This window comes from Tinamus guttatus, unplaced genomic scaffold (assembly GCF_059628265.1).
Source record: "Tinamus guttatus ecotype Peru unplaced genomic scaffold, ASM5962826v1 Tinamus_guttatus_pri_ptg000211l, whole genome shotgun sequence".
Taxonomy (NCBI): Eukaryota; Metazoa; Chordata; class Aves; order Tinamiformes; family Tinamidae; genus Tinamus; species Tinamus guttatus.
Window position 1 is genome coordinate 7,189,811 of NW_028288745.1, and position 12,004 is coordinate 7,201,814.

The 12,004-nt window shown below is 42.0% G+C and overlaps 1 protein-coding gene across 3 annotated transcripts in view; it reads left to right on the plus strand.

The window, feature by feature from the left end:
• Nucleotides 1-3,451: 3,451 nt before the first annotated feature.
• The window catches only part of CDC14A (cell division cycle 14A), a 43,070-nt gene continuing 34,517 nt past the window's right edge, over nucleotides 3,452-12,004 (plus strand). For 2 of the 3 annotated variants that reach the window (XM_088524479.1, XM_088524481.1), the window contains exons 1-2: nucleotides 3,452-3,568; nucleotides 3,865-3,955. In XM_088524479.1, coding sequence (XP_088380605.1) covers nucleotides 3,463-3,568; nucleotides 3,865-3,955 — 197 coding nt within the window. In that variant the 5' untranslated portion in view covers nucleotides 3,452-3,462. Of the gene's footprint in view, nucleotides 3,569-3,864; nucleotides 3,956-8,142; nucleotides 8,161-12,004 lie in introns of those variants that run through there. The other variant, XM_088524480.1, reaches the window with a different exon arrangement.

Genomic DNA, 12,004 nt, shown 5'->3' on the forward strand with positions numbered 1-12,004 from the left:
GATGTCTAAATTATGTTCTCATGACCAGCACTAAGATCTATATATATATATATATATTTTATATATATATATAAACCTACTTGTGGGCATGTATATTCACTTAAACTTATATAAGGCCCACACAGAGCGGGAACAAAGCCCTCAGAAAACACAGCCTTGAGCTCTTAGGCTTGGATATCAAAGAAGATTAAAACGTCAGACTGCAGTTCTTGCCCAGACTCAACTCGTGTTTAGAAATCAAAAGATTTTTTTTTCTCCCATTTTTTGTGATGGTGGAGTTGTGTGGGGTTATTTTTGGCTTTTGGTTTTGGTCAGTAACTTTTGTTTAAGGTCAGTAACTTCTTATATGTAACACCTTTGCCTTCGGCTTGTAGGATAACAGATTCCAGTTGGGCGCTGTATAACACATTGTCTTAGGTAACATGTAAAATACATGTTTTTAAGGAATATTTTTATGTCAGAAACAGATCAGCAGTGCAAAAAAAAAAGGGCTACTAAGTAGGATCTTCAGTGCTAATGTAGACACTCCTTTTTCACAGCAGCAGTAAAAAAAAAAACAGCATTATTAGTCTGTTTTATTTTCCACAGCTTCAAAATCAAGCTATTACTTATTTCACTGGAGAAAATTCAATTAGGAATTATCCCTTGATGGTTGTAGAAGTGTCTCAAGATTCTTTGACTCTAATGCACTCTAATAAGAATTTAATTTATATTTTTAAGAAAATAATATGCCCATGATGATTTAAGAGATTATCTTGGTATCATTTAGCAATAACTTGAAATATCTATGGATTCATCATCCATACTGAATGTTCTATACAAATCAGTGTTCATCCAAGCCATAGGATTCCAAAATATCTAAAGTCATGCTTTAAAAATTGGTTGAATAAACACTAAGAACTAATAAAAGTTTAACACAAAGTTGGCCTCAGAAAGTCATAATTATTAATAAGGATATTGTCTTAAAATGATGCAACAGGAGTACAAGATTAAAGTTCAAAAGTTAAAAAGCCACAAGATGTCACTGTAGCCTAAGCATTTAATATAACCCAAAATGTTAAAACCAGCAATTAGAATTTATTGTAATAAAATATTGTAAAAGTATATGAGGCAAAAGTATCTATATTAAAGCTAGCATTTTATACAGTGAAATTTGCCAGATCAATCTTATTAAAAGCTATAAGAAACAATACCAGAACTGATAAAGCATATGCAGTAGATATTTTTACTGGGAAGAAGGAGGTTATTTTCTGTGCTTGCAAAGGCTCTAATTGCGACTAATGAGAACTAAGGGGCAAATAAAACTATTTATAATGTTATCAAAGGTACGTAAGCAATCTGAAATGGAGGGCTGACAGTGAGACTTCAGTTTCTAGTCATGTTTGCCTCCTCGATGCACCTCGTGAGACAGACTTGCAAAGGATGGGCTTTAAAAGAAGTGTGGTATTGAAGGATCCTTGGCACTGGATAGCCCACTATCCTGCTTCTGTTGCCTGAGATACCTTAGCTAAAGCCACACATAGGCTCACACAGACTCCATATAAAAATTTGTGTAAGGTTGGCCTGTAATGGAAGTTTGAGTAAAAATAGTAGTGTTAAGACGCTATACACAGTATGTCATCCCTGAAGAATTTCTACTTCAGTGTTGCTTTTATACAAGAATGGAGTGCTTTATTTAATTAGGAGTTGAATGCAAGTGAAAAGAGTAGAGCACAATGTAGGCAAAAACTTCTTTTTTTCCAAAAAATCATTGATTTCCATGTAAAGAAAATAGCCTTAAACAACCCTTATTTCATTTACTATTGCAGAAAATTCAGTCTTGCAAGCATCTTACATGGAATAGAGTCCACAGAGAGTCCTTACCTAACCTCAAAGACCTGACGAGAAATATATTACATCTGGAGCTATGGAAAAAGGAAAAAGAGAAAACATAAGATTGTAGATACAAATTATTGAAACTAATGTAGAAAAAGCAGTTAAAAATACCAATAAATGCACTAGAGAGAATTCCATTGTCTGGTACCCCAGCCTAAGTGTACTTGTAAGCCTTTCCAGGCTATCTCGTACTTAAGACACTGTTTCCAGTTTCTACTGAGCACCTCACCAGCAGAACCCTGTAATTCATTAAATGAACTTGCGGTCAGGGCAGGTTCATGCTGTGAAAACACGGCAACAATGTGGACCTCACAGCTGTGTATTATTTTTTATCACCATGTCTTTCTTTTAAGGCGTTTCTTTTTTTTTTTTTTTTTTTTCCCTGTGGGAAAGAACAGCACCTTTTTTCTTCTCATGGCAGTACCTCTTCTCCGTTACCTTTTGCTTCTTCAGTTGTGAAAACGGGCCAGGCTGCTCTGTGCGGCACTAATGCTATCCTACGGGGGGAAGGAAAGAGCGGTATTTCTAACCCCTCTAAAGCTGGCAGCGCTTTGGCAGCAGCCTGCTCGCCTTCCCGACCGCCAGGTCTGTGTGTTTCACTCTGTAAAACGGGCAGCTTCGAGCAGTGTCGGGCAGCGCCGCTTCAGCCTTCGAGCCTGCCTCCGAGTCTCATCCCGAGTAACTTTTCTAAGGAGCCCGCGGCCCAAACCAAGGCGCTTTTGGGTGCAAGAACGTTAATGTCTTGCGCTCGCCGTGGCTTAAAAACTTTCGTGTTTTTAACCGCGCAGCCCCATACTTGGCTGCTTTCGCTAATGCCTAAGCAGCGCGGGCGGGAACGCGCCGCCGCACGGGCCGGAGCTGGGGGCTGAGGAGAGCGGCCACAGGGCGGCGCCGGGAGGCGCCGGAGGGGAGGCCCGCACTGGAGGCGGGAATGGCGCTCTCGCCCTTCCTTTCACCGGACTCGCTCGGGCTCCCCTCGCCTCACGGACCCCAACGGCTGCCACCCCCGGACCGAGCGCCGCCCGCTCATTGGCCAGCGGGATGCAAGGCCGCTCGGGATTGGCGGGGCGAGACGTCCATCAGTCCGCAGGGCGGTGCGGAGCCGCCGCGGGACCCCCGGCCGCCGCATTTCAAGGCGGGAGGGTGCGGCGCGAGCTGCCTTCGCGCTCCCGCCATGAGGGCGCCTGAGCCCCACCGGCTCCGCCCGGGCCGCCCCGCGGCGGCAGCAGCCCGCGATGGGGGCGGCGGGCGCTGGGGCGCTGCCCGGCAGCTCCGGGCCGCCCCGTGGCGAGGCGGAGGGCGGAGCCGCGGAGGGAGGCGGCGGCCGCGGGCCGGGTGTAACAAAGCGGCCGTAACGTGGTTGCCGGAGCGCCGCGGGGCGCCTGGTAACCGCCCGCTGCCGCTTTAAGCGCCCAGGGGCGGCTCCGGGCTGGGGCGGAGCGCAGGTCCCCGCGGGCGCTCGGCCGCTCTCCCGCCGCTCGGCGCCGTCGGTCCCATGCGGCGGTGGCGGCGCGGGCAGCAGCGCGGCCCCCGGCGGGCGGCCCCCGCGGGGATGCCCTAGAGGGGCGGCCGCCGCTCGCGGGCACCATGAGCGCCGAGCCGGCCCGCGCCTCGCCGCTCCGCGCCCTCTTTAAGATGGAGCCGGCGCCGGGCGCCGCCGAAGTGCTGGGGGGAGCCTCGGAGCTCCTGAAAGGTGAGAGCGGCGCGGAACCCTCCCGCCCGCGGGGCTGCCGCCTCCCGGGCGCTGCCGGCTCCTTTCCCGTCCCCCCGGGCCGGCCTCGCGTTGCGCACCGGCCTCGCTCGCCCCGGGCCGCTTCGCTTTCCTCGGCCCGGCGCTTCCGCGCGGCCCCTTCCTCCTCGCACGCCTCTCCGTTGGCAGCGGCGCCGGCACCTGTAGCTTTGCCCGCAGCCAGAGCCCCCCTACAGCCTCCCGCGGCGCCGCCGTGGGGCGAGCGGAGCCCTCACGGCGCCTGCCCGGCTCTCTTGCAGATCGCCTGTATTTTGCCACCTTGCGAAACAAGCCCAAAAACACGGTGAACACGCACTACTTCTGCACGGACGAGGAGCTGGTCTATGAGAAGTAAGTGCCGCGCTGTCCCGCGCGCGTCGCCTTCCCCGCCTGATGCCCCGCGGAGCCTCCCGCGCTCCCCGCCGGCCGGCGCGGCCGTCTCTGTAATGTGGGGGCAGCAGTTTTGACAGGATTAAAAAAAAATAAAGTCAAGAGGGGTTAAATAACCGCTCCCCACCCCGGGTGAGGTTATCCGAGCTTTGCAGGACTTGTGTATGAAGTGGGGAGCATCTGTGTAGGACGCCCCCGAAAAGATGTGAGTAGCCTTAAGAGAGGGCTGGCGTTTGAAATTAAGCTGTAGCTTTATACTTTCTATACAGGACAGTGCGTCTAAAAAGAAATCACCTTTCATATGCTTCTCTGCATTCTGCAAAGCTCAGATTTGCTTTCGTTTTTAAGACTTCAGAAGATTTTTGAGAGAGTGTTTCCGATTGGTCCTGTGGCTTTAGAAAAAGCAGGAAGAGTGCTAATGCTGAAATAAAGTGTTTGTGTCTTTGGAACATCCTAACAGCAATGAAAGGTTAATAGGAGGGAGTATAGTTTGACTAGTACTAAGGGACATGAGGTAAGTACACTGGAAGGAAATCACCCTGCTTAAGTATGCTTATTTCTGCCGACATTTAATGATGGGACATGCGAGTGTTTCTCTTAAGCTTGTTAGTCAAAAGTATTTTTCTCTCAAGTTGTCATGTTCTAATATCTTAATTAGATCGCTGTTGTCAGATTATCTGTTTTTATGTATATGATCTGAACTTAAAACCAGAAGTTTTGAGCACAAAATTGCTTGCAGTAAAGTAGGGCTATAAACTTTAGGCTGTAGGTTGTAAAATGGCATTAAACATCCAGAGGATCAGCCATGCACAGATTTCCTCATCATAGCTTAGGGCTTTGGTGGAAAGCAAAAGTTGGAGGAAAGTTAATAGTTCTGGGCTGCCTTGGCACAAAGCAAAACCCACCAAATATCCAGTCCTCACTTGCTGCAGTTCGTAGTCTGACATACTAGTTTAAACTGGCAGGGAAGCTGATAACTTAGCTATAAACACAGCTCCTGTCTTATCCAAGGGTTGGCTTTTTGTGTGTTTGTTTTGAATACTGCTTTTGTTAGGGTGGAAAGCAATCTTTCTTGGTTCCTAGGTTACTTCCAGGGCAAACCTTAAGGTTTTAGTGTTTAGTCTTTTTCTATAGACATTTCTAAGTCTTAATTTTTTCAGCTGTTGAGATATTTTTGGTGATCCATATGCAGATTGTTTTTTCATATGTCACTGTTAGGGTTAAGAATGAGTTCTGTAATTATCATAGAATAATTCAGTATGGAAGGGACTTCTGGAGTTCACCCTAAGGCAAGGCTGACTTTAATGTTTAATCAGATTGCCCAGAGTCTTGTCCAACTGAGTTTTCTCTTATTTGAATATTCTTCCCTTTTTTTTAATGAGAGAAAATTTGACCTCTTATCTCATAAGACTTTCATGTTATGCCTGGTATTTTGATTCTAATCCTTAATATGCTTCTATAAGGGGCAAAAACAAAAAATAAACAAACAGAAAACCCCAAACCCATGCATGGGACTTGAACTTATGGGGCAGAGTGTGTGAGAGCAACCTGTTCCTTTCCAGGCAGGGTGTGTATGTGATTAGATACAGATGGTTGTAATAGCCGGGGGTTGTAACTGGTGTGGAGAGGGTGGGGTGTATCCAAAAAAGTCACTAAAGAGATTTGTAGTTATTAAAATTGTATAAAGAAAACTACATGCTAAAATGTAACCATGGCACCATAGATACTTGTGAGTTAATGAAAAGAAGTGCTTCTAGGACACTTCTGAAGACCTTAGAACCTCAGACAGGTTAGGAACTATCAATAAAAAGAATTACGTATTTGAACTATTTTTTTGATTAGGTGTCATCCTGTGTTTGAAACACTATTAGTACTTTCTTACGTACTCTGAAGCTAAAATACATCTCCAAATCATGAAGTAGACACTTAGGACAGTTGTCGGGCGGTATGAGAGCGTATTGCACTTGAACGTAGTGCAAGGAATAACCTCACTAACTCTCCTGAAGAGTTCTAACCTTTTCCCTCATAGCATACTGATATAATGCCTGACTTTTCTCCTCTCTCTATTTCCAGTAAAGTTTCTTGCCTTAGGGAAGTAAAAGTTGGTGTTGATAGCAGCATCTTTGTTAATATCTATCTGAAGTCAGAAGGCTAGTGGCAAAATGAGGAATAAATTGTGAGTTTCCTGGTTCTTAGGAAAATGTTGTTTGCATCCACCTTTCCTTTTCCTCATGTTTGTTGCTGGTGTCCATTCAACCCCAAAGATCTTGGTACCTATGAGATAAGTAATCTTGTTAACATGACCATTTACTGACAAATCCGTTTTGATCATAGTTTTAGTGACTAGAGAAAGGTACTTCATTATGTTTTGCACCATCTTTAGCAATAGCTCTAAGTATCAAGTGTGTTACATAAACTTATCAGACTTTACTGAGGTATTAACTTGCTTCTGTTGAGGCACTATATGATGTTAAAACTAATGAAGTATGTAGGTTGTTAGACTGGTCATAAATCATATATTATCAGATTGCTCACTATTTAAAATCTGTTCTCTGCCTCATTTCCCTTTTCACTCTAAAGAATAATGAGGATTTAATGAGTTACATTATTTGTGTACCCCTGTTCATTAAACAAAAGCACTGTAGCTAAAGCTGGTGGTTTTGGAAGTTTTGGTCTGACAAATGCTGATTTGCTCTTGTAGTTTGTCACATGATTTAATGCTGAATTATACACAGAGTGTGATTGATTACACATGATCTAGAGTACTTCGCCTCCAATTTTCCCTTGAAGTTGTCAACAGTTCTAATGAATTCATAACATTGTCCTCACTTAAACATTAACACTTCTTAAAAGCATTTAAACCTTTCTTGTTTTTATTTTAAGAACATCTCAAATATTAGCTGACTAGAAACTCACCACTAGAACTGTCACTGTTTCAATTAAAGGTGCTGCAATTTAACCTTGAACCTGTCACGCTAAGGAAGAGCTTGTATGAAATTTCTTCAGTTGAGAGGAGGAAAAAAAATGAGAATGGTTTTATCCAAGTCTGAATTTGTAAGCTCAACTTTTTCTTTTTGATGGCTCTATTTTGCAAGACTTATGTCAGTCTCTTTCTGAAACTCTCTGCAGTCCATCCTGAGGAAGTCTGCTTTGCCATTTCGAAGTGAATATGATCTTTCAGAGTAGTGTAGTGCAGGTAACTTCAGGGAAATGGGCTTGATGAGAAATAATCCATCTTGGTGAAGGCCGTCATTTGGCAGGTAGACAAACCTTGTCTTGGCAGGACCTCAGTTAATGAGTTGGGCACCAGCAAAAAGCTCTTTCTTCTCTAAGAATAGTGTCTTTTGTGTTTCACCTTTCAGTAAACAGATCTGGGTTGGGAATACTACACTTGACTGGTTAACTTGTAATAGGCTGTCACTTATATTTTTCAAAGCAACTTTTTATGTTCTTTCAACCCTGAGTACGGTGGCTTAAATGCAGGAATAAGACTCTTAAATAATGAGAAACAGGAATCTCTCCTCTTGATTAAATTATAATGGCAGTTTTCATAAATCATGATGTTTTTATACGTATCTATTCTGACTTGATCTCTTGTATAAACCACTTTTTGCAGACTTGGTCTCTCTGATGTCTTGTGAACAGCTGTAAAAGTACTTAATGGGACATCCTTAGTGTATATATATGCCATCTTAAATGCTGAGGTTCTTTTCAACCACACTATGTTACTTGCCCATTTCACAATGGTCTTAAGAATGTTAGCTGCTTTTTTTGAGTTCAAGAAGCAATAGACTAAGATTCTCAATTGCTTAAAGCCTCAAATTGCTTCCCCATGAAGCCTTCACTCATGGGGAAGTATTTCATTCCTTGCATGCATATAGTCAAGGAAGCAGCATCTCTTTCCTGTAAGAAGAGTAAATTCGTCTTTGTGCTTGGAGTAAAATGCTTCCTTGCTGAACTGTGGCTATCCAGTAACAGCACTTGCATAAGAAACCTTAACTTCTGTGTCATTCATTGGCTTGTTTTGCTTGAAAGGAAAAAGAAAACTTAGTCGCCTTGTTACAACAAACAGAGCTGTTACTTCACACGGAGTACAGGGAGTTCTTTGTTCACTTCAGTAGCTTCTGAAGATCTGAACTTGACGATCAGATGACCAAGACAGCTTGGTGGGTTAGAGTCTACAAAATAATAAAAACTTAGAAAACTTTCTTAAATTCTCCCCGTTCTGTCCACATTTGTCTAAATACTGAGTAGCAAAACTTCATATACTAATACATATACTTTGGATATCTGGTTGTTTCAGATGATTATAAAGAATAATACTCTTATTTGTTTTGTTCTACCACTTAGATATTAAATGTGCTCTAAACCAAAAGATTGCTATGAAATTTAGAGGAATTGGGAATGTCAGCCCTTATGTAGGGCATGGATAACTGGTGTAACTTTCTATTTGAAACTTCTGGTATGCTGCACTAACACCTGTGGTGTTCTCTCTAGTCTAACAATTTAATAAATCTTGTATGCAGAGCGTGCTTTAGGATATCTGTTCCCACTTCTTCATATGGGGAAAGCAATTGCAAAAATTATTGAAGCTTCTTCTTTTGTTTGCAGCAAACCAGTACAGGAACAGGAGAAACCACCTGTTTTTTTAGGTCCCCCTTTTTATATTGGGCAGGAAGGTAGCATGATATAGAAAAACCCTTCTAAGAAAATAAGGCTCTGTTAAGAGGACACCCACCAACTCAAAGGGAATAGGTTACTAATGTGCTCTGAATGTTGTTCTGTAGGCAAACTCTTTACTGGGGAATCTGTTCATGAATGCTTTGTTCTTGGCTCAAGGACAATTGTATTAAAAATGCAGTGTTTAGAATGCCTTTTTGCTCTATAATTAGAGCTGTGCTGTATTCAGAGCTGTGCTGTATTCTTGGATTTTGAAGAATCAGGGTTTTGAGGAGGATTTGGAACACGCAAGGGGAAATGGAGTGAGTACCTGTTTCCTTTTTGCATAATTCAAAGCCTCTGCATTATTTCTGCCTCCAGATGCAAGTAACATAGCAGTATATAGCTTTTTAGTGTTACGTTCACTGTATCTTCCTCAGTCTGCGCAGAAGCATGCGATCATTAAGTCGTATTAAGTGTTAAGGATTGTGTCTTAGCCAAGATAAAGCTCCTGACAATTCACATGTCGCTGGAATTACTGGGACTAGAGGAGAGACGAAGCAGTATTGGGCTTCCCACATTGTTTCACCCACTTGAGTAGTGGCAAGGAGGGACAGACCTAGGAACCAATAGTGGAAGAAAGATGATTGACAAGAAGAGTTAAGTTATAATGAATTTGTGGGATTATCCTTTTGGCTCTTACCCAGAAACTTTCTGTGGAACTTAATGTGTTCAGCCTATGTTTGGTGCATTTATCTGTAGCAGCCTGTTGGCCACAAATAGGTTGACAGTGATGTTAAAATGAAATTTACCAATTCAAAGACTACATCTCTATAACTCTCCTTCACTTACCACAACAGCATTCAAATAATTAATTTAACGTTCAGAGGCTGTGTATCATTTAACTGTTGTGCTAGAGTCAGTGACTTTCAAATACTGAATAATATGTGGATTTACAGCTCAAAAGAGACGCCCAAGGCTTGAGCTGGCACATGGTACTTTAGGAGGCATCACAGCGCAATAGAGGTTTAGTGGTTAGTGGAGCTGCAGTTAAAAACAACCAGAACTACTGACTTAAAGGGTTCTGGATGAGGCCTTCACCTTAAACTCTCCGGAATATTATAGAGTAATTGCCTGCATGACAGAGTAGGTGAATAATAGTTCCTGTGATGCACTTCAGCAAATGCCTCTGGTGAGAAGCTGTCAGCCCTCATAGGAAGGGTGTCAGTCAGGAATTAGTTCCGAGGAAAATACTGATACAACAAATATTTGCTACCGCTCCTGAGAAGCATTATCAAAATACTTTCAAAGGAGACTGATTTATCCACAGTATCCTGGGATTTTCCTACTTCCTAGTGTATGTATGTGATATCACATGGAAATTTGCAGAATATGAGGGGGGAATAATTTTCAGGCTATCATCTAGGTACAAAATCTTAAAACAAAGTATAATGAAATGCAGATTAATACAACTTCTACCACCTTCTGCCTTATGGTCCCCATCTCCTTCATAAATGACTGCCTCAAGATCTTGACAGATAGTATCAGCAAAGGCATCTTGATAGGTCTTTTATTACATGCAGATGCTTGGAAGAATATCTAGGGGCAAAGAATTTATTAATCTGTAAAAGAGAAAAAAAGTAAGCTAACAATGGCTAGTTGTTTTAATCGGTGGCAGTTAGGTAAACAGAATTGATTTCTGTTATGGTTTTTGTCTTTAACTTTTGCCATGTAAGTCTTTATGCAGAGGATTACTTGGTTCTCCCCTCCAATATTTCCCATCTTTCTACTTTAACTCAGTGAAAATTCTGTTCTTAAGAAAATCCTCTGTCAGAGTTGGGATTAAGGAACTCTAATGAAAGTACAGAAACGGACTTTTACTGCTAAAAATATCAAGTGTGGATTAAATAAGAACTCTTCAGTTTAAGCATGTCAGAAATTGTATTTAGTTTTAAGGATATAAGGTGAATGAGTTTGTAGATCAGAATTTGTTAACTTAAACGCAAAGGTTTGAGTTTTTTTCAGATAACTCTGATTTGGAGGATTGCAAAGCACTTGTTTCACATAGCCCCATTACACTTTTACTTTGAAACTTACTGCTGCTTAGAGGTATTAAGTAGAAAAATTCAGTATTATTTTTGTTTCATTGTCTGCACGAATAGTCTTTCTCTTCCTCTCCTACAGCGTCACAGTCTGTTACCAGCAGAGATAATGGCTGTTTATTCTGCCCACGTGGCGGTGTGTACATGAATCGGGACTTGCCAGTGTGTTTTGGTGTATAGGTAATGCTGAACTCTGCTGACCAGAAGTGCTTTTTCTTTCTGATTATGGTTGGATTCTGAAAAATATATTGTTTTGGCAGCAGAAACAAATACCAGCGTGTCAAACATTTATGCTTTTTAAACCCCCTCCCCCCACCCCACCTCTTATTAGGGGAAGCATTGCATACTTAATATTGGAGGAATAGGCAGTCTAAGATTGTGACATTTGTAGCTTGGTTAGTGACACAAACTGAATAGCTTTATTTTGTCAGTTCTGTACAGGTAGAAATATACTGTTAGTTCATGGCTTCACTGATGAAAATATATTTAAGCCCTGCCCAAGACAGAAAGAAAATGTTAGGACAACTTAAGCTTATCTTAATTTGTATTTACAAATGAAATTGTCCATGATGGGCATCTTTATGTACTTTTTCTACACTTTTGGGATTAATCATGCAGAACAGTAGGAGTGTATGACTTTGTGATCATGTGCTTCTAACAAACAAATGGTAATAAAATCTAATTATCCTAAAGCATGGCTGCTGTTCTTCAATGTTTTATATAAACTGTGTGTTTCTAATGCTTATAAAGGTGCCTGTATGATGGGTTAGTGAGGAAGATCACTGTAAATCCTTCTGAGTAGCTTCTACAGTGCAGTAATTTCCTCATATAATCTATTCCTACTAGTGGCTTTTATCCTAAGGACGGTGGTAGAGTTACTTCAAGGGTAGTAGAAGTAAAGGGAATCCACAAGGGAGAAAAGGATAATCTGAAATGCAGAAAACAAGTGATAAATTAGAAGAATTTAGCCTAGAGATAAGTGGAATGGGAGGAAAGGGGAAAAAATTAATAATATATAAAGTTTATGTGTAACATAAAGCTTGTGAAATCATGGAGAATGGGATGAAAAGAAATACCTCTAAATTGCAGAGGTAGATGAAGCCTATTTTGCCTATTCTTCATAGTATGTAGTAATAGAGGCTGTGTAACTGCTTAAGATGACTACATAACATGGATGCTGCTGTCAAGGCTAAAAAGGAAATAGATGATGTCTTGAAGTGCTCTGTTCTCTAATCTTAGCTAAAACTAG